General features: G+C 42.3%; 2 protein-coding genes across 6 annotated transcripts; both read left to right on the plus strand.

Annotated features, from left to right (window-relative positions):
* The first annotated feature begins 998 nt into the window (after positions 1-998).
* Positions 999-7,626, plus strand: LOC111855597 (endothelin receptor type B-like). The gene is made up of 9 exons (XM_023834770.2): positions 999-1,300; positions 1,578-2,417; positions 2,638-3,104; positions 4,289-4,401; positions 4,491-4,695; positions 4,982-5,128; positions 5,225-5,358; positions 5,446-5,554; positions 6,504-7,626. Exons 3-9 carry the CDS (start codon positions 2,667-2,669, stop codon positions 6,696-6,698), a joined length of 1,341 nt encoding a protein of 446 aa, XP_023690538.1. The 5' UTR covers positions 999-1,300; positions 1,578-2,417; positions 2,638-2,666; the 3' UTR covers positions 6,699-7,626.
* A 3,375-nt stretch (positions 7,627-11,001) lies between these two features.
* Positions 11,002-23,743, plus strand: LOC111855596 (ETS-related transcription factor Elf-1-like). Of its 5 annotated transcripts, none has more exons than XM_023834767.2 (13): positions 11,002-11,125; positions 14,573-14,632; positions 15,145-15,242; positions 15,338-15,536; positions 15,677-16,025; positions 17,090-17,255; positions 18,100-18,195; positions 18,549-18,674; positions 19,125-19,202; positions 19,722-19,914; positions 21,001-21,507; positions 21,665-22,161; positions 22,798-23,743. In XM_023834767.2, the coding sequence occupies exons 5-12, from the start codon at positions 15,954-15,956 to the stop codon at positions 22,152-22,154; spliced, it is 1,728 nt and encodes a 575-aa protein (XP_023690535.2). In that variant the 5' UTR covers positions 11,002-11,125; positions 14,573-14,632; positions 15,145-15,242; positions 15,338-15,536; positions 15,677-15,953; the 3' UTR covers positions 22,155-22,161; positions 22,798-23,743. The 5 variants fall into 5 exon arrangements, with proteins under 5 accessions (XP_023690535.2, XP_023690533.2, XP_023690534.2 ...); XM_023834765.2 differs by lacking the exon at positions 11,002-11,125 and adding an exon at positions 11,169-11,401; XM_023834766.2 differs by lacking the exon at positions 11,002-11,125 and adding an exon at positions 12,658-14,447.
* Positions 23,744-23,910: the final 167 nt, after the last annotated feature.

Below are 23,910 nucleotides of genomic sequence, written 5' to 3' on the forward strand. Positions count from 1 at the left end.
TTTGAAATGATTCGAGCTTTGTGACATGGTGCATTATCCTGCTGGAAGTAGCCATCAGAGGATGGGTACATGGTGGTCATAAAGGGATGGACATGGTCAGAAACAATGCTCAGGTAGGCCGTGGCATTTAAACGATGCCCAATTGGCACTAAGGGGCCTAAAGTGTGCCAAGAAAACATCCCCCACACCATTACACCACCAGCAGCAGCCTGCACAGTGGTAACAAGGCATGATGGATCCATGTTCTCATTCTGTTTACGCCAAATTCTGACTCTACCATTTGAATGTCTCAACAGAAATCGAGACTCATCAGACCAGGCAACATTTTTCCAGTCTTCAACTGTCCAATTTTGGTGAGCTCGTGCAAATTGTAGCCTCTTTTTCCTATTTGTAGTGGAGATGAGTGGTACCCGGTGGGGTCTTCTGCTGTTGTAGCCCATCCGCCTCAAGGTTGTGCGTGTTGTGGCTTCACAAATGCTTTGCTGCATACCTCGGTCGTAACGAGTGGTTATTTCAGTCAAAGTTGCTCTTCTATCAGCTTGAATCAGTCGGCCCATTCTCCTCTGACCTCTAGCATCAACAAGGCATTTTCGCCCACAGGACTGCCGCATACTGGATGTTTTTCCCTTTGCACACCATTCTTTGTAAACCCTAGAAATGGTTGTGCGTGAAAATCCCAGTAACTGAGCAGATTGTGAAATACTTAGACCGGCCCGTCTGGCACCAACAACCATGCCACGCTCAAAATTGCTTAAATCACCTTTCTTTCCCATTCTGACATTCAGTTTGGAGTTCAGGAGATTGTCTTGACCAGGACCACACCCCTAAATGCATTGAAGCAACTGCCATGTGATCGGTTGATTAGATAATTGCATTAATGAGAAATTGAACAGGTGTTCCTAATAATCCTTTAGGTGAGTGTATATTGGACTGTTTTTTTCTCCTTTGTTTTCTTTCTCTTAAACTAAAGGTCCACCATATTTTTTTCACCCTAAGGTTAAATACAGAATAATGCGTGTTTTTTGGCTTGGTCTTGATCTATCCTCGTACTTCAGTAGAGCCTCAGTCACAAATATTTATCTTGGTGTGTTTGTGGAGTTTGCATGTCCTCCCACTATCGTGTGGTTTCCCTCCCACACCCCAAAGACATGCCGTCAGGCGAACTGGCATCTCTAAATTGCCGGTGGTGTGTGACTGAGTGTGTGTGCCCTGTGGTGGACTGGCATCCTGCCCAGGGTGTCCCTCTGCTGCCTGTCAGAGCCCCCAGCCACCCTCCCCGCTGCTCGCCATGACCCTGTCGGTAAGCATTGGCAGTTTTGGACTGATGAAATCATTCTACTCTATCAAAACCGTAGTGCCTGTATTTATCCCTATGCTACAGGAACCTCACCGATAGAAACTACATAGACAGAAAGGGTTATGTTTACCTTCCAAAGTTACATGAAAGTAATTAGATAGCTATGTCTCTATTTATCAGTATGCATGCAGCATGCAGTATGTAATACAACTGATGTAAAAAAAACTCATGTCAGCTCTGTCCTTTATAAACTTCTGCGTAATGTAAACTTTCATTGCAGATGCCATCATTCAAGTTGAGAACATCTGGTCCTCCTGCTTATTTAGAGGAATTTTGGCAGTTTCTGGAAATTTCTGTTGCTTCAAAGCTAAGAAATCAACAACAGGTGAATGTTTCATTCCTTGACATTGAGATTGGCTTTAACTGTTATTTTCTAATACAGGCTTACAGTAGTATAGAGGGTATTTAAATAGAACTATTTTTAAATTCAAAATGATGAAAAAGTGGTGAGAGTTATGTGCCCATTGCAGTTGTAATTCAACTGTAATGTCAAATATCATTAAAGTTTAAACAGCACTTCACAAGGTATCATTCGATTTAAAATAATATTCTCAAAGCATTCATTAGATTACTGAAAAAGGAAACAAACTAATAAATATTTATATAAGTTAATCAATAACCAAGTAGTAATCGTTTTATTAAGGCTGTCTCTCTTCTTCCTGCAGTTTCCCCCAACAGGGTAGCTGTTTGTAGGAGGGGTTTATAAAGAAGCCTCAAAACTGACTGGAGGGGCACATTAAACACTGCTGTGCTCTGTTTTCTACGCTCGCATGAAGTTATTTAGGAATCGAAGGGCAAAAAGTGGTGATTCAGTAATCCATCTAATGGAACCTTCTCAGTTAACTAACATGAGCGAATTTGTATCAATATGGACACTAGAGTACAAGTGAAGCGTTAGTTGCGAAAACAGCTAGAAAAAAGTAGCGTCGGGTTTTCAGACGAAGTTTTGACAAAATAATAATAAGACAAGCAAAGGGGACTTTTCTCAAGTTTTCTCAACCATTTTGTTCAGCTGAAAGTACTTTTCAGCAGGTCTTCTCTTTAGCGAATATCGAGAGAGGTGAGTGATTAATCCTTAGATTATAATTCTTAATTTTGTCATTGGAGAATAATGGATATTTGGACTGATTGTATATAATCCATTTAGTTAAAATACTCTCAACGCAGGATATGGGCTACAATATTAAGTACATTAACTTAACTGATATACAATTGCATAAACTTTTTTTTTTTTTTTTTGCTTCTTCAAGATGTTTAATAATATTTATTTTATTTTGCAGGCAACTAAAGGAAACATCGCAGAATCATCATGGCAAATACAACACTAATAATCTTTATAATATTTATTATACTCGCCCATTCTCTCATTTTGGTCTGTGCACAGACCGGGGATGAAAACCAGAAGACCGCTTCACTTCTGCAAGGACCTGAAGCGACTCAAAAACCCGGGGGCGACGAGGATGGCGCTCCGCTCAACAGTTCGAGTCCCCATACCGTGCGTCCGGGACGGTCCAGACCGCTCCCTCCAATGTGCACCGGTCCAACTGAGATCAGGGACACTTTTAAGTACATCAACACAGTGGTGTCATGTCTGGTGTTTGTTGTCGGAATAATCGGGAATTCCACGTTGCTCAGAATCATCTACAAAAATAAATGCATGAGAAACGGACCCAATCTTCTCATTGCAACCCTTGCTCTGGGGGACCTGGTGCATATTGTGATAGATATACCAATCAATGTCTACAAGGTGAGTGAGCGAAAAATTCATTTGTATATTTGACCTGAAATAAGCTGTATTTTTTCGTGCTTACTAATATTTGCTCCAGTTGCTGAGTTCCAGTACAAACATAGGCTTCTAACATTATGAAAATATGAACTCATGCTGTAAATTAATGTGTTAGCAGGCTTAGGACTCTGCTGCATAAATCTTGGGAATATCCTTCCTGGCCTTGTGTTGTCGTAAAAGTATTTTGTTTTGTCATATCTCATTATCACAAAATATTGCACATTGTAGCGTAAACATTGATTTAAGGCCAAACGTTTCCAGCGTCATTAATCAAATAAAAGTTTCACAAATAAATGCGTATATGAAATTTATTTCTGTAACTATGCAGGGTAAAGAAGGAGCCGCCCAGTTCAGTAGTGTGCCACAGGTGTCCAAGAGTACTTAGACATGTCAAACAGTGCAACTCAGCCGAAGTTTAGTTTACACGGCAACACTTAAACACATTATTTCTAATTGAGCCTTGAGTCGTCATGGTGATCTTTACAGTGTAAATTGTTAACCCTTAGTGAAACTGTCTTAATTATTAAGAATCCATTTTCCATGTTTTATTGGAGTCATTGGGGCAAGACAACCAAATGACTGATACAATCATCATTTTCAAATAGGCTATTATAAATTTTATTAATTATTCTATCAGTCTTGTAGTCATAGTCAGTTCTAGATCCTATTTTGGGGGCGTTTAGCCCCCCTATTTTTTGTTTCAGACTCCCTGAGTAATTGTTTTTCTATAACCATTTAGCGATGTCTCGGATTATCATATACAGCTTACTATATTTCATTTTATTTAGTAAGTATGATGACAACAGATGTTAGTCTGTTCTCACAAAGACAACCAATACAAAGATTATAAATCTGTGTTTATGGACTTACTGCATCTAAAAGGGTTAAAGTGATGTCAGGTTTGATGCTGACTATTGATGACTATATTGCTGGCAGTCATTCAGAATATTATCTCTTCTGTCTGGGTCTTCAGGTTTTCTCATGACCTGTTCATTGCTTTGATGATCTGTCTTTTGTCTGGTTGTTTTATTAATATAGTATAGTTTTGCTAAATAAATAAATATTTTGTTATATCGTTCATAACTTAAAGGCCTAATTAGTCATACTGTAAAAAGTGAATTGTGAATGTCCACATGATATTTCAGCTGCTGGCGGAAGACTGGCCTTTCGGCGTTGGAATCTGTAAGCTGGTGCCCTTCATCCAGAAGGCGTCTGTTGGAATCACAGTGCTCAGTTTATGCGCACTGAGCATTGACAGGTATGGTGCGCTTGCCCTTGGCTATCTCAAAATCAGGCTGAATGTTTACTATGAGCACGGCAAAGATGACATTCCAACTGACATTGCAGGTACCGAGCAGTCGCATCCTGGAATCGCATCAAAGGGATCGGCGTTCCCATATGGAAGGCGATAGAAATCACTTTGATATGGGTGATATCGATCCTTTTGGCTGTGCCTGAAGCGATTGCCTTTGATATGATAGCGATGGACTACAAAGGAGAGCATCTGAGAATATGCCTGCTTCACCCGATACAGGGAACCAGCTTCATGCAGGTGAACTAGTGCTGCACTTAATATTTAGCAACAGTAACATTAACTAGGCTTTTCATGCTCAAATATATGTGCTATAAAATACAAAAATACACTAAATTCCAAATACACAAAAGACAGCATATTGCAATATGTTTATGAAATTCAGGTGCCTCATCCATGGCGTTAACAACTTGCATTATGAGTTTAAAAGAAAGAGTTCTTAAGTTTAGATTAATGCTAAGATTAAAGATGCATTCAATAGGACAAGACTAAACATTTCCCTCATTCTCTCCTTTCATCCTGGCAGTTTTACAAATCAGCAAAGGACTGGTGGCTGTTCAGCTTTTATTTCTGCATGCCCCTGGCTTGCACTGCAGTCTTCTACACACTCATGACCTGTGAGATGCTGAAGAATAACAGGATGCAGATCTCCATGAACGACCACCTCAAGCAGGTGTGGCCACGGTGAATGCGCTCGTGGCTCTCAATGAGCAGACATGCTGCGCTTTTTCCAAATCCTGAGGACTTTCCCACCTTACTTTCCCTGCAGAGACGTGAAGTCGCCAAGACTGTTTTCTGCCTGGTGCTTGTGTTTGCTCTTTGCTGGTTTCCGCTGCACCTCAGCCGAATCTTGAAATTGACCATTTATGATGAGAAGGATCCAAACAGATGTGAACTGCTTAGGTAAGCTGGGTAATGGAACACACCTCGAAGCCACATGTGGCACTAACAATTACTGCTAACCTGCTGGATTTTTATTGGTCTCCTCAGTTTCTTCCTTGTCCTCGACTACATTGGCATCAACATGGCTTCTGTGAATTCCTGCATCAACCCCATCGCTTTGTACATGGTCAGCAAAAGATTCAAAAACTGTTTCAGGGTAAGGTGACCCCAGCGCTCGCCTTAGCGAATGACCGCCGTCTCAGGTGCCGGCTGCTGTCGGATGAGGGGATTCGGGTTTCGTGGTGGCGTCGCCGAGTCCTGTGAGACACATGTGCTTGGGTGAACGCCAGCTGTGACACACGGTGAGACAGGAGAGCTGAGTCCGTGCTGAGAGACAGCCATAAAGTGTGTAACAGGAAGAGAAGGGCTGCATGCTGCTGATCAAAGGCGGGAGACAGGCCCCAGGGGCAATCTGTGCTGAGTCACAGCGCTCTCAGAGAGCAGCTTTTATTGACTGGGCACAGACAATCCTGTCAGTTCCCTCAGGCTTTAAAACACGGCTGTATTCATCATCTCCTCAGCACTGTTCACAATATGACATTTAGACATACAGGTATACAATAGAGCAGTCGTATATTAGTTATTTGTGTCAAATTATACCAAGTAGCTCTGCATAGCAACGTATATTTGGTTTTCCAGGGAAAAAAAGCATTTTTGGTTGGTGATTGAGTTTTTACCCTCAATGAAGCCAAGATTAAGTTATGGGATTGAGTGGGGAGATAAGATTGCCTGGTATGTGGTTATTAAACAAGCAATATAACTGTGATTTCATTCAGCTGGCTGTGCTCCATTTGTTTTCCCCTGTTATCATTAACTGTAAACGGAGAGCAGTTTGTTAACTAGAGTCTTTGGCACTGTAGTGTAAATTTCAGGCCAGGTGGACTGATGTTCTTATAAAGAGCTCTGGGAAATGCTGGAAGCTTCTTCAGGAACGCAGAGGGGCAGGGGTTTGGAGCTGAAAGACGAGTGCCATTGTGAAGGCAGGTTTTTGGTACTGCAGTTGAAAATGTTATTCAAGAAGACTGTTTCCTGCTTGGCGCCCTTCAGCACCAGGTGCTCACCATGTGATCTACGCAGGCCAGTAACGTGCATCCTTCCTCCCGCAGTCATGCCTGTGCTGCTGGTGCAGCTCGCCAGACACGCTAGAGCTGGATGAGAAGCAATCCTGCGTGAAGCTAAAGGTCACCGAACGTGGTTCAGAGCAGAGCAACTCTCGGGTCATCAATAAATACACGTCCAACCGAGTGGGGATTCGGAGCGTCGCAGACGGCTGGCTGAGTCTGTGCTCACCAAGGGCATAAAGCAGGGGCAGCCCATTAGTGACGAGGAAACATATGCACTTTTATACTCCATTTACACACCTTACCGAGAATGCAACTGGATGAATGTGGTCATCTTTGGATTGGGAAAAGATATTCATAGTTTTCTAAGATATAGAAGCGGACCAACTAATTGAGTGGCTCATTGAGTTAAGCCCAGAAGAGGAGTGGACTTTCTGCAAACAGATCTTGCAGGGTTAAGGATTATATTGTACATGACGGTGAAATAAATCCTGCACTTCATTTGAGTGTGAACAAACAAATGTTGTCATATATATGGAAAAAAGTGAGGGGTTTTTGTAAATTTTGGAGAATATTTTAAACTAACTTAGCTAACTTTTTCAAACTAACTTAGCTTAATAGCTAACTGTTAATAATGGTTTACGATACTATGGAAAAAGTGAAAGAAATTTAATCTTGGTTCTGACCGGATAGATTGCAGGTCTCTTACATCAGGGGTGGTACAAAAGCAAAACTTAATGTATAGATATTGATATATATTCAATGACAAAGACAATGAATGAAAACATAACAACTGATAAGATTAATCAGCTGACATAAATATAATTTGTATTCTGAGAAGCAATCTTTATGTTAACTGTCCATATTTATTTATATGTTGAGTTTTTACAGAAAATTTTATATCTAAAATGTAACTATTTCTCTTGAAGTGTCCATGGCATTAGGATAACTTTACCTCCCCTGTCTTTAATTATGCTTGCTACTGTAGCACTGGCCCCTCCGTGCATCTATGTTTTCTGCAGAACTGCTGTTTTTTGCCATTTTTGTCATTTGAGTGGGAACCTAAAAGTCTTTATCGTTTTAAAAGACAACTATGTATGGCAACAAACTGCTGTTACATATGTGTATGAATTGCCACATTTGTATAAATTAAAGAAGTTAAAACAAATATGTCTGAATGTTAAATAAAAAGCTTCTTTTACTGGATGCAAGATATTCATACTACCGCCATTCTTGTACCAGCATCCTGTCCAAGCTGCACCTCCATCTTGAGTACTACAGTATGCTGACGGGCAAAGGCTCCAGCCTGCAGGTCCCACAACTCTGACTGAGAAAAACAATTACAGAGATGGTTAGATCATTCCTGCTGTCCTGTCTTTTAGGGATATTTATTGTTATTGTTGGTCTTCAACTAACCCTTTAAACTTGCCATATGGGGCAGTGTGTGGCTCAGTGGGCTAAGCCTGTGTGTCTAAAATCACAAGGTCACTGGCTCAAACCCAGCTTAACCCCCAGCTCCCTGGGTGCTGCTATGGGTGGCTGCCCTTCACAGTCAGCTTACTCTACAAAGAGCAAGTTGAGGGAGGCATAAAGACAATTTCCCCACAGGGATTGATAAAGTATCAATTATTATTATTTATCTGTCACATATATTTATTATTTATGCAAATTTTACTTTCAAAATTAAGTATGTTCTTCCATTTGCTTTCAGTAAAATTTCATATTAAAAATTTTCCTTTAAGCAAAAGTATTTTAAACATGGAGCCACTCCACGCAGTTCAAAAATATGACTCAGTTTGAGATTTTCCTTGCTCTTCACAATGGCTGATAGTAAGCCCCACAGTCACCTTTAGGCAACATGGTTTCCAAGTAGCACTAACTTTTGGAGAACTTTCCTTGCCAACAGCCATAAACCCACAATTCCTTAAGAGGTCTTGAAGGATCACTTTGGGACTGAGCAGTCAAAACCACTTGATTCTGATAATCAATCCATCCATCTATCCAACCCTTTTCTGTAACTACTTGTCCAGTGCAGGGTCACAGGGCTCGGGAGCATATCCTGGAAGCTTTGAACCCAAGGAAGGAAATAACCCAGGATGGGACACCAACCCATGCTGTAATAATCCTCTCAGTAATAATTATCCAATATTGTATTGAAATTTCTACTAACTACAAACTGTTCTGCTCTTTGAAGGTATGTTAGTTGCCTTCATTGGTCAGTTTTATTTGGAAGAGTGTAACACTGGGGGACTAGACATGATGATCCTTTGCAGACAGATTGCTCTTCTTGCTTTTTCTGAAATGACGTACTTCACCTGGGATGATTCATACAAATATATCCCCAAGGCTTTATTAATCATTTCGACCTTACACAGCTTGATTGAATCAGGTGGCCAGAACGTGGTTCAACCTTGCTGCAGTGACGTTATTGGACAAGTAACAGCTTGTGTAATACAGAGGGCACCGTATTTGTGTTGTTCGGTAGCTATAGGGGATGATAATGTCATCATCACATCTGGTTTAAGCATGAGCAATGCATGCTTTCCTCAATCCCCCCTCCCCTCTTCATGAAGTCACCAGCTTTGATGTGTCTCCTTATGTCTCTTTGCTTTACATGCAGGAGCATTTAACCTTCAAGGAACCTATATGTTTTGCACAACATAGGAAAGTTTGTCTGACACTTTCAAGATGTTATAATGTGTTTATGTGTGAAACTTACCTTAAATGGTAACCTGTTTGCTAGTAGCCCACATGTGAAACATCTTGCCTTGTAAAATATTTTTGAAGGAGTTGGATGAGTGTGCATGGAAATTCAAACACCATGTTGAAAAAGGTAATCAGCAAAAAATAACTGCGACACATTTATCTGACACCACATGTACTGTAATAAGCAGGCCTGTCAGATGTGGTAGCATGTGGACATTTGAGACAGCATAGTAAACAACACAGTCTTTGTGCAAAAGTCCTGTAACATGTGGGGGTACTTTTTTGCTGAATTCCATCATTGCATTTTAAATGTTACTAAAGTACAGTGCCAGCTATACATAATGAGTTTTGAGGAAGAGTCTTCTCAGACTTCATCAGCCATCCTAATACAGATCATGTGACCCTTTGTGTATGGGGCCGTGCAGAATCATGTGAGCCACGTGGAGTGCCCACTTGTGATCCAGCAACATCCCCTTGGGGCTAAGTTTTCCCCATGCATATTAAATTATCCCACAGAATCCTTCTATGTCCTACCATGCAGTTGATGCTGTTCCCTTGTCCTGCCCATGGTTCAGACTTCCCTAACTGTGCACAATGGCTTCAGTGATGAGCAACATGTTATTGAACTTAGATATACTTGTCAAGGCATTTTACCTGGCCCCTACATTTGAGCAAATAAATGATCCTCTTCATATATGACATCATGTTTTAACAAAATCAGTTTAACAAAAAGCAGTCTGATATTCCAGTACTATAGATTATTACAATTTCAATATCCAGAACTACAAGCTCACCCACATCCACAGGTGTTTGTCATACTCTTCTAAAGAGTGATAAACATGATTGATGGCCTTTTAGCTGCCATTAAACTGGCTCAGGGACTGAGTGTTATGATCCAGGCAATGGTGAAAACCCACGATATGTGAAGTCAAGCAGTATATTACAATACACCATCCCAACATTTTAATTAATAATCTGTTGCATTTTCAACTTGCACATTTATTAACAGTATTAGATTCCCTGTAAGTATTTTTATATAAAATAAACTGAATAGAAAATTATATTGGTGGAATTCAACTTTTAAATCTCATTCTAAGCTGGCCATTGTTTTTGATGTCACTAATGCTAACCCTAACCCTAAAGGTGACCCTGTCACTAAGTGTAATTCTAGCTCCAACCCTAATCCTATGCATAGCCCTAAATAACTACCAATTTAATAACTAAACCGATAACGCATATCTAACGCAGGCTAAGGCGCAGAAAACTGTAGTTTTCTATGACAATCAGTGTGGACAATGTTGTGTTCGAATAACTTGTACCATTAGGTGGAGCCAAAGACAAGGCTTTAAAAACATGATAAGAACAGCAAGTGCGAAAATAGAGCGGGACAAATTCAGCTAAAAAGTCAAATTATTCACTTCACTTGTGCCTGAATACAGCTGATTGAGTTTTGTTTTACTCTGAGGTCGTCCAGACCCTGATTCCGAGGTACTTACATTATCGTAGCCGTTTCCAACTCATATAGGGTTACACTTAAGCTTGCAGACTCTTTATAAAGGCTCGCACAAGAATTCGTACGGCAAATCTGTATTATTCCGTTATAAACCTAAAACTAATTATATCAAACGCGTTGGGGTACTTTCAAACCCTACATACTATTTACAAAGTAATAAAACGGTTACAAACATGTAAATGCGCAGGCAGACTCAAATTGAAAATCTCGGGCCAGCCAGCTGACCGAAGTTGACAACCCTGATTAAAAAGTCTTTATTTCCGTCCTCACCTTCGTTTCCTTTAACACATGTGCGCTGTCGTACTCAAATAAAGCCGTTGCTCCCTTATTCCTATCCATGTATCACGTGGTTCTATTCGCCTACCTGCTTCTTTTTGGCTGGGATGTTTTGTTTTACTGTCAAGAGTAGAGTGTATATATACTCTACTCTTTGCGAGGGTATATATTGGTGAGTTGCAGAAATAACGTTAAATTTAGAAAATAGTGGTCGACAGGCAATCAGGTGGCATTCCTGCTTGTACCTTTCCTGAAGGGGCTGGGCCTCACCTGACAGAGAGGCGTGGGGGTTTGCAAAACAGAAGTCTGACTTTCCCAGAAAGACGTGGCCAAAACCTGCTGAAAATGCGTCAGATATCTGAAAGTTAATGGTGCAGCTAATGTTAGCCTGCTAATGTTTCACTTTTAACTGAATTTTAAAAAACCACCGGTGAAAGAAGAGTTAAAGGTAAATTTGTTTTTACGTTGGTTTGGACTATGCTGAAATGAAAGTGAAACTAAGCAGTGGGTCGATAATTGAGATGTGGAGTCGATCGCGTGTGCTTCAGAGTGGCAGGATTTCACCGAATATTGTGTTCGAAATACAGGTATATCAATTAACGAAAAGGAAGTGCAGGCAGTAGATAGCCGGGGAAAAAGACTCAACGAGTAAGAAAGTAATTGCGAGGGTAAGCGCTGACCGACATCTGAGTGGAAGTGCAAGGACATAGTAACTGAAGCAAAAAAACAAAACAAAGAAACAAGCCAATAAAATACGCATCTGCATTTATTTTTTAAAAAGAAATTTTCTGCTCTGTTTTAGACTCGGCATCACGTGTTTGATCTGTGCACTTTTAAGTGTGCAAAATATAATAACCGTAAGGCCTTCCTCGGATGACTAAACGGACCTGCTAGGGACTTTAACACGGGGGATGGAAATGTAGCTCAGTCAAGGACTGCGGTTTTCACATGTAAAATCCCAAGGAATTCCACTGTTACCATTAAGATTTCCTAGGGCATTGAAAACTTTTATCTACCTCTCATGTGAATGGATATGTGGCCAAAACACAAGCAAAATGAAACATTGTGTTTGCTTTTGACACCTCCAGACCAGAAGACAGCCACTTGCTAAGTCATTCACATGGATGTGCCCACTTCGACATGAGTTCAATGGCTAATCACCCACACCAGCACTTTACTGTGTTTTGGCTCTTTCTGGCTCATGTATCAGGGCTCAGATTAGTTCAGGGGTCTCCAGCTCCTGTCCTGGAAAGCTATTGTCCAGTAGGTTTTCTATCCTACCTGAGTTCTGATGAGCCACACCCATTCCTAGTATTTACTTGAGAACAGTGGCCTGTACTACGAAGTGGGGTTACTGGCTTATCGGGGTAACTTGTCGGATTTAAGGTACCACAGTTTAAATGGACTTCGTATTTGTTCACTTACATTTTGCCCAGACTACCTTAAATCGGACAAGTTACCCCGATAAGCCAGTAATCCTGCTTCGTAGTACAGGCCACTGGTTGGTCTGGCTTTCTTCTTTGTGCTTACCATTAGCACTCAGCACCTGAGTCCTGCTTCGCTACCTTAGCTACATACCTTTCAGTCAGTGGCCCAAATCCTTCAGTGAAAAGGAAAGGTATGACAGGCAGGATACCTGCCAGTGGCAGTGCATGTATTTGGGGTGTTTCAGTTGATTGTGTTTTTTTTTTTTTTTATACTTTGCCTTAATACTGAACTGTTTTACTAACTTGGTTTAGATAAACTTACAAATTGGTGAATTCCTTTTGTAGTTAGTGGTTTGTCACATGTCTGTTTTATTTTTTGTTTTTGCATTGCTGTGGGGTTTATGTAAGTAACGCCTAGGTAAGTGCCACTTCCAAGTGGAAATATAATGTACATTACCCTAAATAAAATGCTATACTGTATGGTTTTCTCTATAGCTAATTGCTGACATTGTTGCTTAGTTCTCTATCATGATCTGCAGCATGGTGTATGCAGTCTACTACAGATTTATATGCAGTATGCTAAGCTAATTAAGCCTCAGAGCATATTTGCATACAAAACCAATGTGGATTCATACACTCCACAGCAGCACATGCACTAACTGTCCCTTGGGGGCCGTATGTGCATGGCTGGCCAGCCATGTGGTGTTTTAGATAAGAGGACACGTGTAGAATGGAGGGCCGGATATCTGCTTAAATACTTCAGGTTGCTTGTCAGAGAATCGATGCCCTGATCCATAACTGTGACTTTCATTGCCCAATAATTTCATTTGTAAAGCTTGTCAGAGTTATGTGTTGTCTTGATTCCCAACACATAGAACGGGAATACCATAACTGAGATGTAATTAGGAATCATTTTTCTCAGAATAGTAAGGCACAGTGATACTGCGACCGCTTTTGGGTGGCAGGACACCCAGGTCAGTACTTATTGCTTCCTATCGTCAAGCCTAATTACAGTTAAATTATGTATTGGATAATCTATCAGGCATAATGTAAACCGTGAGGGGTTTGTATTCAGGAATGAGGAGTCATGGCCAATATTTGTGATGTTGGACCCTGGGGGGAAGCTGAACATGTCTGCCCTGCCCCCTACCAAAAACACTCTTTATTCATGTCAAATTCACATTGAACAAAAATAATTACAAATTCAGCTGCGAACTGGGGATTATGCAGATCAGGTCACATGATGCACAATGTAATTTTTGAGTGATATAGTCAATTACATGAAGATGGTTAGTGCTGTGTTGGACCCTAATTAGTGCAGTTGACTTTAATGAATTTCTATAGTGTTATCCTGTTACCAGGAAGATTTCTAATAACCATTGGGCAACCTTAAAATTGTGTGATAATTGACTGTATGAATAACCTCATATGACAACACATTTTTAAAATATTATGTGAAATGCATTTGTTAATGAATAGTGAAGGATCCAGATATTTGATATCTCCATGTGTCCAGTTATTGTAATGGGTGTGAAAGTTGTTTGTGCACAGGTGACAGGGTTTGTGAGGTAAGTGTTGGGCTAGACTGCTATTAAAATCCGACACTGAACATTGGGGTTCCCCCACGGTAAATATTACCAAGGGTGAGAGTCCCTCACGATGGTGTTTGTTGAGGGGGGGGGGTCCCATGACAATGAATTTTGCGGCCCGGGAAAAGGGGCACAATACATTCTGCCAGCCCACAAAGCCATTGGTTGACCGAGAAAATGCTCAGTATGCCAGATGGCCAGTGCAGCCCTGGTGTTGAGCCCTCACGTGTTGTGTGAACCAGCTTGGTTTCTGTGGATACACGCCCGGTGTGACACGATGACACAAACAACGCACTTGGCTGGGTGTTTCGCTCCCTGACAAACACGGTCCTGGCCCCGCCCATTACACGTCAACCCCCCCCCACTCCAGTTCTCAGGTGACCCCGGAGGAGCTTGGGCTCAGGTATGCTGCTCCGGTGGGCGAGCCACGGCTGCCGTGCTTGCGTGATGTAATCAGACACCGCGCGCGGTAGGAATGGTGAGGTAATGGGGGTGGGGCGGGCATGAGGGACGACAATGTAAATAAAGAGCTTTTTTTTTTGTTGTTTTTTTTTTTTTTTTTTTTGCTGCCACTAACGACAGTTTTCTGGCTGCCATTTGCAGGGCCTGGTGTGAAGGAGCTTTAGCAAAGACGAGTTGAAAGCTTTCACCGACGGCAAGCAGGTAGGGTTATCTACACCTCTGGTTTAGCCTTTTATCCCCGCAAAGCAATTGAGATCTGGTTTTTCATTTGGCTTAAAACAAATCTTTTATGAAGTCAAATTTTAATTTCTTTTACCTCGACTGCTTTTGCTGGCGGGGGGGGGGGGGATATGCAGTTGTGAAGGTTTGTAGATAATTTATCATGCTTGGTGCTGAAAGCAAGTTCATTATGACAGCTTAGGTGTTTCATGGACTGAGTTATAAATCATAAATGATGCCTTTTTAAATGGGAGAAACTCTAGGAGACTAAGGATTAGTATTTAGCGAATGTGTTTGGAAAAAAAAAAAATAAAGCAGCAGTCACTGGACGTCAAAAGTGTTTTAATTTGCCAAAATGTTATGGACTGCAGAAGTGCTTTGGATTTAAATGTAGGAATGTTTTAAAAAAATCTAATGTTTTTAAAAGTTTTAAGAGTTTGTTTTAAACAAAAGAAATTCAAATATTTGGCTCAAGCTGTCTGAACATTTCTTAGTATGATTCTGGGAGCCCGTCTGCCGGTGTATCTACTTACTGAAAGGGGCATCGCGCGTGTGATCTGTGCTGTGCAGCGGCCGTTTGTCGACACCAGAGGTAAGCAGGCCTCGCGCTGGTACCCTGCTCGGTGCAGCTGCTTGTTTGCATGTTCTTGTTTGCCATGACGTGGTACGCCCGCTTCCTTCCTGCAGCGCTCTTGGCCTCAAGTTCGAGATAAGGGAGTGTGCTAAAGAGGAAACGGGAGGGTCGCCCTGTGTTTGGGGGAGCTGTGAGAGACAGGGTAGAGAGCTGGTCCTCGTCTTCCTGCCCCGTGAGCGAACCGCAGCACCTACAAAGGGGAAGCGAGACCTGCAGTCCACACGAAAGTCCCCTGAACTTTGGAGGCCTCAGGTAATTTTCGCGCACTGGTGCTTCTCTGCCAAATATAACTGCTGAACAGCAAAGACTGGTTTGACGGTGATGTTTTTTTGTTGATTTAGTCATTTCTGCCAAAAGAATGATCAAGTATTTGTTTTTTTTTTCCGCTCCAGGTTAAGGTGTAGTTACTCTGCTTGCAATTAAACATTTTGACCCAAACCGGGACACAAAATTTACATCCGTCTGGTGACGAGTCCCTTCAGCTTCTCTGGAATATGCGTGGTGGCTCCTAAAGATAAAGTACATCTGCTCTCTGGATTGTTCTGAAGAATTTGGGACCTCGGGCACGTTTCTGAAAGGCTGCTTTACACATCCGGGCCCTCCAGTCATATCTGGCACAGATCTGAAGCTCTTTGGGATGAGACTGTAACACTCCGGAGCCCCAAAAACATGACGGCGGCCGTTGGGAACAGCGAACTTGCCTTTGAGTTTGTCAGTGGTTGTATAGACAGTGTGCAGCAGGTAAGACACTGCGTCTTGCGTCCGTGTTGGCTGCGTGTGGGGTACGTATGCATTTATCAGCAACATGCCTTACTGCCTCAATGTCCAATATGAATCTAAATCATTGCTGCTTTTATTACTGACGTATGCACAGTACATTATTATATAGATCTACTGTATATATTCTATATATAGTGCGTGAAGGTATATATTGTTATGTAATCTGAAGTTCTGAACCTACATACTAAAATACTGTATGCAGAGAGAGAGACCTTTCTCACATCTACTTGTTTGTGTCATGAAGGGGGGTTGGTGACTAACTGCCGTGTAATTCGCCTGTACTTTCCTGTGATATTTCCTACGCATCTCATCTTGGCCATGAGCAGTTTTAGCACTCGGCATTCGCCAGGGGTGTGGCAGGTAGAAGCCCAGGGGTTCCTGACAGAGAATACACTGAATCAAAAAAATGCACGACGGCCCAGAGGTTCTGATCTGTCTGTGGCTGCCTCGGTAAGGCGAGGCCTCGAGTGATGGGGGGTGGGGTTGGGTGCGGAAGTGACTCGGAGGCGTGCCAGAAGCCCAGGGTACGGACCATGGGGTGCCATGTCATGGTCGTCGATTCGCTCAGAAGGCCACTGAGCTCGTCTGACTGCAACCCCAGTGACATCGGAAGCCGATATGTGCACGGGCGCACGGCATATGCAGTGACCACAGCCGTTGTGGTTTTTGCCCCCTCCACTGGCGTCCAGGCAGGCAGTCAGTACATGCTTATGGTGATGTCTGCACAGAGAGGTGTAGCGTTTCACAGCCCCCACAAGTTGTGAGGAAGGAGGTGTGTCAGAGGGCTTTTTGAGGTGGAAGTGAACGTGTCCATGTGCAGCCCTTCCATAGCTCTGAATATATCACTGCGGCTGTGTGTTCAAAATGAACAACTGGATATTTCGGTGAAGAAGTATAGGTGAAGTTCCTTTTGCCAGTTCCTCTTTCATGGCTCAGCCCCCACATCAGTAACTTAGAGGCTACATGATGCCGCATTGACCTGGCACTCCATCTGATCCTCAGTGTCTGTCTTGTGTCCTGTGCAGCTGAGTGACCCCTCGGTGTTCCCGGCTGTTATCGTCGAGGAGGTCCCCAACTCCCATCTGCTTAGCTACTCGGACTTAACCTGCGAGCAGCCAGCATCAGGGGGCCTCGATCCAGCTGTGGGGGCAGAGGACCCCGGGGTTCATGGAGGGGGTGTGACTTTCACAGGTGATTCATAAACTATAATACGTAATAAATCCCTGACTCCTTATGTGCGGAAGGTATAAATATACAACCAATTTACACATCAACACACACTTGTGAATTGGCACTTGCAAACTGCCCGTTTGTGTGTGTGTGTGTGTGTGTGTGTGTTCTTTATGATAGACTGGCCTTCTTAAAGGTGTGTGCTCTGTGATACTTGGTACAGGTTCCATCCTGCCCAACCTTTTATTGGTTAAGCAGGATGGATAGCTTTTAATCCAACACTTTTATAAAACATTCTAGCTTTCAGGCTTGAAGCAGTTACACCAAAGCCTCTATAAATGTTTTGTCTTTAATTATTCTTCTGAGAGGTCATTTGGTTGCATATTAAGGGAGATTAGCACTTCTTAATACACAACTGTTACATCTATACTATTTATAATTATAGTTGTAAAGCCTTGTGTGAACACTGCTGACTTTGTGTTTTAATCACCTTTTAGCTGTTTGGCCCAAACTCACAGGCTCATAAACTGATCTTTCTCACTGATTTTTTTTCACACGCTGGAACGCTGATGCCAAGGCAGCCTGGGCTGCTGTGGTTTAGCACTAACTGTAGCTACTAAAAGCTCTCCTCATCTGAGCCCAGGCTTCTGCCTCTGAGTTTCCCATGGTCTCGATTAGGGTGCCTGAGTTATTCATCTTCTCATTGATGCTGTTTGAACTTCTGCTGCTCCCAATAGCATCTTTCACTCTGAAACACAGTCCATCTACCTTAATGCCACCTACCCAGCAGTGTCGTAATGCTTGTTATTTATAGCTAAAAATGTTTTGGAAGCAGAATGACCTAACAGTTCTTTCCTGATTTCAGTGGGAAACAGTGATGAGACCATGGAACCTATAGAAGGAGCAGAGGCCCTGCTGAGAATGGACTCCTCCAGGGGACTTTTCGATGAGGAGCACATGGGTGAGGTGTATGCTATGAACCTGACCTAGCCGATGTCCACCCATCTGATGGAGATGCGTTACTATTGTATCGCTTTGCCCACCTGCTGACAGTTTTAGTTGATACTGCGATATGTGGGACAGAAGATGGAAGGAAGTGCTTATATAAATGTTAACTGCAAAGTCCTGAATTGAAAATTAACATTTTATTGGTGGTATTTATGTAGCCTGATACATTTAGAGTCTGCTAAAAAAAAGCGAATGTAACCGGGCTTCCAGTCTCAAACAGAATCCTCTTGCCCCGTTACTTGTCTAGCTTAGCTCTCAGGCTCCTGGCTTCTTACTGAAATGTCTCATCCATCTGACCATCTGCAGCTCACCCATTCGCACTGTGCAGCAGTGGGGTCGCGGCCGCTGTGAAGTCGCCCCGCGGTGCGGGTGGCAAGGTTGGGCAAAGCGCTGTGGCCAGAGCGGCCACCCAGCAGCCCGGGAGGAAAAAAGGTACGTCAGACATCTTACTGCAAGAATGTAGGACAAAGTGCGATTACAAACAAAATGTCAAGTTAAACCAGACACGTCAATCGTGAATGTTTGTATATTATCTGTAGGTAATTATACAATTAAAAAAGCCACAGGTGTCAGACTCCAGTCCTGGAGGGCCGGAGCCCTGCACATTTTTGGGTTTCCCCTCGTTTAACACACCTGATTCAACTTCTTGTGCTAATTACCACATAGCTGTTGAGCTGAATCATTTGTGGTGGAACAGGGAAAGAACTAAGCTACACAGGGCTGCGGCCCCCCAGGACTGCAGTTTGACACCCCTGTTCTAAACACAACCACAGCATCCTAAGCCACTGAGCCACATGCTGCCCTCGCTTCAGTATGAAGTCATTTTGTACATGTTAGTGTTTCCTTTATTCCCGCCTTCATTCTCAGTCCCCTCCCCTACAGGGAGGCGACCCCGACAGCCCCGGCCTGAGTCACCGACACCAGAGCTCCAAATAAAGAAGCGCAACAAAGATGGCAGAGGTGCAGTATGAGTGTTCTGCGATATGTCAAAGTTTTCAGTTTCCAACGTTAAACTGTTTAGGGCACATTCTGTCCCGTAACCTGTGGAATGGAATTCGGGAAAAGGATGGAAGAAAAATTTCAAAAGGAATGGAAAAAAATATCAATGGACTGTGTAGAATGAGAGTAATAGAGGGTGGTCACTTTGTGTCTGATTTGGCATTGTTCGTCTGGTGGACAAAAAGCACAACCGGAGTGAGATGATCGTATCGTGAGATGATGAAGTTTAACATTCTGCTGTTAAAATTTCAGAATAGTATCAGTTTGCGGTGGTAGATTTCACAGTAATATACTGGGAAACAGCCAAACCTCATGATGTATTTTTATGTTAATCCGTTTGTTTATGATGAAAAATTAGACCTTCACATCCATTAGAAGATGATGGTGCTAATGTGTGAAAATGTCCTGTGAGAAATTTGAAAACCTGGTAATTATCACTCTGTTTTTGGCTCACCAAACAACATCGTGTGTGATCTGCAGGAAATACTCTCTATCTCTGGGAGTTTCTGATGGCCCTGCTGCAGGACCGGTCCACATGCCCACGGTACATTAAATGGACCCACAGGGAGAAGGGCATCTTCAAGCTTGTGGACTCCAAGGCGGTGTCACGTCTTTGGGGGAGACACAAGAATAAACCTGACATGAATTATGAAAGTATGGGCAGAGCTTTAAGGTAAGTCTCTCCAATAGAGTGATAGCAACTGCCTGTAGTGTGCATTCAAGGTGCAGTACAATACATTTCACATTTAACAGGTGCTTTTGTCCAAAGTGATAGGACACACTAATGATCAAATATTGGGCTCAGATAGCAGTGTTAGCCAGTTCCCCCCACCTTTGGAGCATTTGGGGTTAAGGACCTTACTTAAGGCCTCATTGGTGATATGATTACTATATTGGTCCGAATATTAGACGAGCCCCTCCCCCCCCAGTTTTTTCAGCAACTGTTTTTGGGGGGAAAAATTGGATTACCAAACCTTCGTTAAAAGAAGAATCATTTTATCTGACAAGCACAGATAAGAAGATAACCCTATCACTGTTAAAAAGCAACCACTGGCAATTGCATTACAGGAAGTGTATTGAATAGCAAGTACTGCAATAAACAAATGCATTATTGGGGGGGGGGGGTGGTCAGTATTACAATGTAATGTTTTTGGGGCAGTACAATACTTACAGGAAACATCCATGTACCTGGAGTTATGGACCAATTGCCTCCTGCCATTGCTAGAACAGAGCTAGTTTAAAACCATGTTATAAATGATATGAGTCTGTGTCTTTAGCTTAGAAATGTTACCCCTCTCTCCTTAAGACCCCTTGGCAGCTCTTGTACCCTGTTGACCTTTGAAGTACAAACAATAAATTATTTGTACTGTACATCGGATGCATTTTGGTTCTTTTAACTGCTACATTCTTTCGTGTTTATGCCTTTTAAAAGCATCATCTGTAAGTGTTCATATTGGAGATTAGCTTAATATTCTTTTGCCTTCGTTGAGTGTTCCCATTCCGCATCCCTTGGAGCAGTATGCCGCTGTATGGCATTTAGCCTGATATAGCTCACATTTTAATTACTTCTTACCTGTCATTCTTTCTTATAATTTCCCTTCTGGTCATTAAACACATAAGTGTCCTGTGTACTAAACCCCAGGAGCTTGGAAGTTACCTCCTAACTAAAGTCTCAGTTGAAAAGGAGTTTGGCTGTTGAATTGTACACATAAGCACACAATGAGACTAGAATAGTGATTTATTCATTTTTTTGTGGCAGATATTACTACCAGCGTGGGATCTTGGCCAAGGTGGAGGGCCAGAGGCTGGTCTATCAGTTTACAGAGATGCCGAAGAATCTGGTGTGGATTGATGATGAGGAGCAGTCTGACGGCAGCCGGCTGGTGGATGTGAAAACATTTCCTGAGAGCCCCATCCAGACACCACCAGTTCCTAAGTCATCCAGTAAGAGTGACACACAGAAAACCAGAGTCAAGGGACCCAGAGCAAAGCTGAAGTGTGTGCCCGCTAATGCAAGTGACCGGGTGCTGGACCTCCAGCAAGCAGGAGATGGACAGGCAGGCCGACCCCTGGGGCTGATTCAGCAGCACCACCTGCCTATCGTGTCTGCCGAGATGATGAGGACGCTGCAGAACATCCAGTCAGTGCAGCCAGGACAAAACGGCTCTGTGTTTAGGACTGTGCAGCTGCTGGAGAGCTTGCAGTACGCCCAAGAGAGAGATGTTGATTGTGGCAACCTCCAGGGGGAGACAGTGCAACCAGTGAAGTATGTTTAACTGCAATGGGGAGCTCTGCTTTCTTACATTTTTATAACCATTTTTATGTAATATGTTTTTGTGTAGATTATGTTGGGAAAGATTAATTTTCCATTTATATTATGGGCTAAAACGACAGGCTTAAATTTCTTTTTTTTTTCTCCTCAGCTTCTTAGCCAGTCAAGCACAATTACCAATGGTTTTGTCGACAGAAAACCAGCCAATCCAGACACTGACACTGCAGACCGTTCCAAGAATAGTCCTGGCCAATCAGGATGAGTCTGGGGGCTTGGCCACATCTCCTAGCTTTTTTCTACAGACGTATCCCTCCCTGCAGCCAGTTGCAGTTATAATGGAGAACATCACCTCAGACGACCACTCAAAGAGCCAGGAAAAGAGTGTGCTGTCCACATCCCTACCGCTGGCAGGAGGGGTTTCTCTGACCGCGTTCATCGGTGGCCAGCAGCTGGCTTCCCAAACCTCGGGCACCGCCATAACCTCGGTCATCTCTGCCCTAGAACACAGACCAACTGAAAAACTGGAGATGGAGGACACAGAGTCAGAAAGGCAGATGGGAATGAAGTCAGAGACCCCTGGGGTAGTCGTCCTCAGTGATGCCTGGGTTGGTTTGGAGGGCAGCAAACAGGACCCAGCATGATGAACAGGTCAGAAATTTTCTGGAGCACTTATACCTGAAAATGCTAAAGCTAATGTAGTGTTGTATATATACCTGGGAGGTCATCAAGCACCCTTACAGCCCCTAATCTTTAAATGTAAGACAAGTTGGTAAAGTTTATCAAATTTCAAAGTTTGGCTTATATCTAGACAAGATATTGTAAGCCTGGTCAAAACTCAATGGAGCGCTCCATCTTCCCTCCCCCCGCCTTGGTCAAATTTATTACCTTTATTTTACTGTGAAGTATAATTTAATAATATCAACAGAGATTTAGTAAACACAAGACCTTTATTTTCACTTTTGTGAAAAACGAAATACATAAATAAAGCAGATTTGCCCCCCCAGGGCCCCCCCAGCTCAGGGCCCCAGGCCATTGCCTGCCCTGCCTTTCCTGTCACTGTACCTCTGTATGTTTCTCAAAAATATAGTGAAACTACATTGTAATAGTTTTTTTTTTTAGTTTTTTTTTATGATTGTTAATCTACGCATGAGTGGTAATTTTATGGAACAATTAGAAAAAAAACATCTCAATGAAGAATGCACATATGTAGTATATAAAGTGTGTCAGTGTCTATAATATTAAAAATATAAAATAGCTTCTCTTCTGGTTTCCCTGTTCCCGCAGATTTCCTTGAGCAATGGCTGCCATTGAGTAAATTGCCCACATTATGTTCACTGCAATTAACTGGCACCTCACCCAGGGTGCCCCCCAACCTGGCACCCGCATTCCTCTGCAACTCTGACCAGGACAGCAATCCAAGTGGTAGACTGGCATGGTCAGCTGAACCGTGCACCGAGACTGTGAATTTGACAGAGGATTTGCAGGAACATGGTGGTTTCAGTATGATACGAGCCCCTTATCTGCCTAGCAGGGCAGAGTGTTCTTCTGTTTCCTGGACATCAGAAAGCTCCCAAAATAACTGTAGAAATGTAACTCGCTACCTGAGCTGCTGGTGGACCTTTGTATGTTTGGATTTCCTTCCCATAGCCCAACAACAGCAGTTGCCTGTAATGCCCAATTTACTCTTTGCTTGACTATATCCTGAAAATGGATGGAACATTCTGGCATTTGGTCGGGAGAAAGACTGTCTGCTTTTAATGGTACCACTTACCCTGACTGTGTTTTGGACTATGAGGGAGCCTAATTTGCTTACACCAATGCACATGTCAATCTGAATCTTATGTATTTTTATTTTTAAAATATGCATTAAGTATTAAATTCAGCTTTTATGCATACAACTGATACAAGCATTACATACTGCTGAACTTCCTACGTGTTTTAATGAAAAATATTTTCTCATTGTGTTGTTTAAATTTGTACTAATGTACTTTTTGATAAAATTATAAAATTGAAGATCAGATGTTAGTAAAAGCCTTGTGCATATATTTTGAAACACTGTAGATAATGTGAAATATATTACTGCATATTGTATTTTATAAATATGAAATGTTTTACAATTTTTTATAGCAGTCATTGAGGAAATATTAGTTTTGTGAAATACATTCTGAAGTGTATAAAACTCTTTGTTGGTTTAGTTTTCAAGCAAATAAAAATAAATGTGAAAAACCTTCTCTGTCTCTCAATTTCACTAAACATTACTGAACTGGTTGAAGTCCCAAAGGAACTTTCATTGTGAGATATGACATAGGAAATAGTGATGCATCTTTGAGTATTAGGATGATTAATAACATTCAGTAAATGTTGATTATTCCCATAAAGGCAGTAATAGCATTGTTG

The sequence above is a fragment of the Paramormyrops kingsleyae genome, chromosome 1 (genome assembly GCF_048594095.1).
Source record: "Paramormyrops kingsleyae isolate MSU_618 chromosome 1, PKINGS_0.4, whole genome shotgun sequence".
NCBI lineage: Eukaryota > Metazoa > Chordata > Actinopteri > Osteoglossiformes > Mormyridae > Paramormyrops > Paramormyrops kingsleyae.

What these genes read in the sequence shown, in the direction of transcription:
- LOC111855596 (XM_023834767.2), top strand. Translation starts at nt 15,954, where the DNA reads ATGACGGCGGCCGTTGGGAACAGCGAACTTGCCTTTGAGTTTGTCAGT. An exon ending in GCAGCCCGGGAGGAAAAAAG is followed by an intron (nt 18,675 to 19,124) that starts GTACGTCAGACA and finishes CCTCCCCTACAG; the next exon opens with GGAGGCGACCCCGACAGCCC. An exon ending in GCGCAACAAAGATGGCAGAG is followed by an intron (nt 19,203 to 19,721) that starts GTGCAGTATGAG and finishes TGTGATCTGCAG; the next exon opens with GAAATACTCTCTATCTCTGG.
- LOC111855597 (XM_023834770.2), top strand. Translation starts at nt 2,667, where the DNA reads ATGGCAAATACAACACTAATAATCTTTATAATATTTATTATACTCGCC. An exon ending in TACCAATCAATGTCTACAAG is followed by an intron (nt 3,105 to 4,288) that starts GTGAGTGAGCGA and finishes ATGATATTTCAG; the next exon opens with CTGCTGGCGGAAGACTGGCC. An exon ending in TGAACGACCACCTCAAGCAG is followed by an intron (nt 5,129 to 5,224) that starts GTGTGGCCACGG and finishes CTTTCCCTGCAG; the next exon opens with AGACGTGAAGTCGCCAAGAC.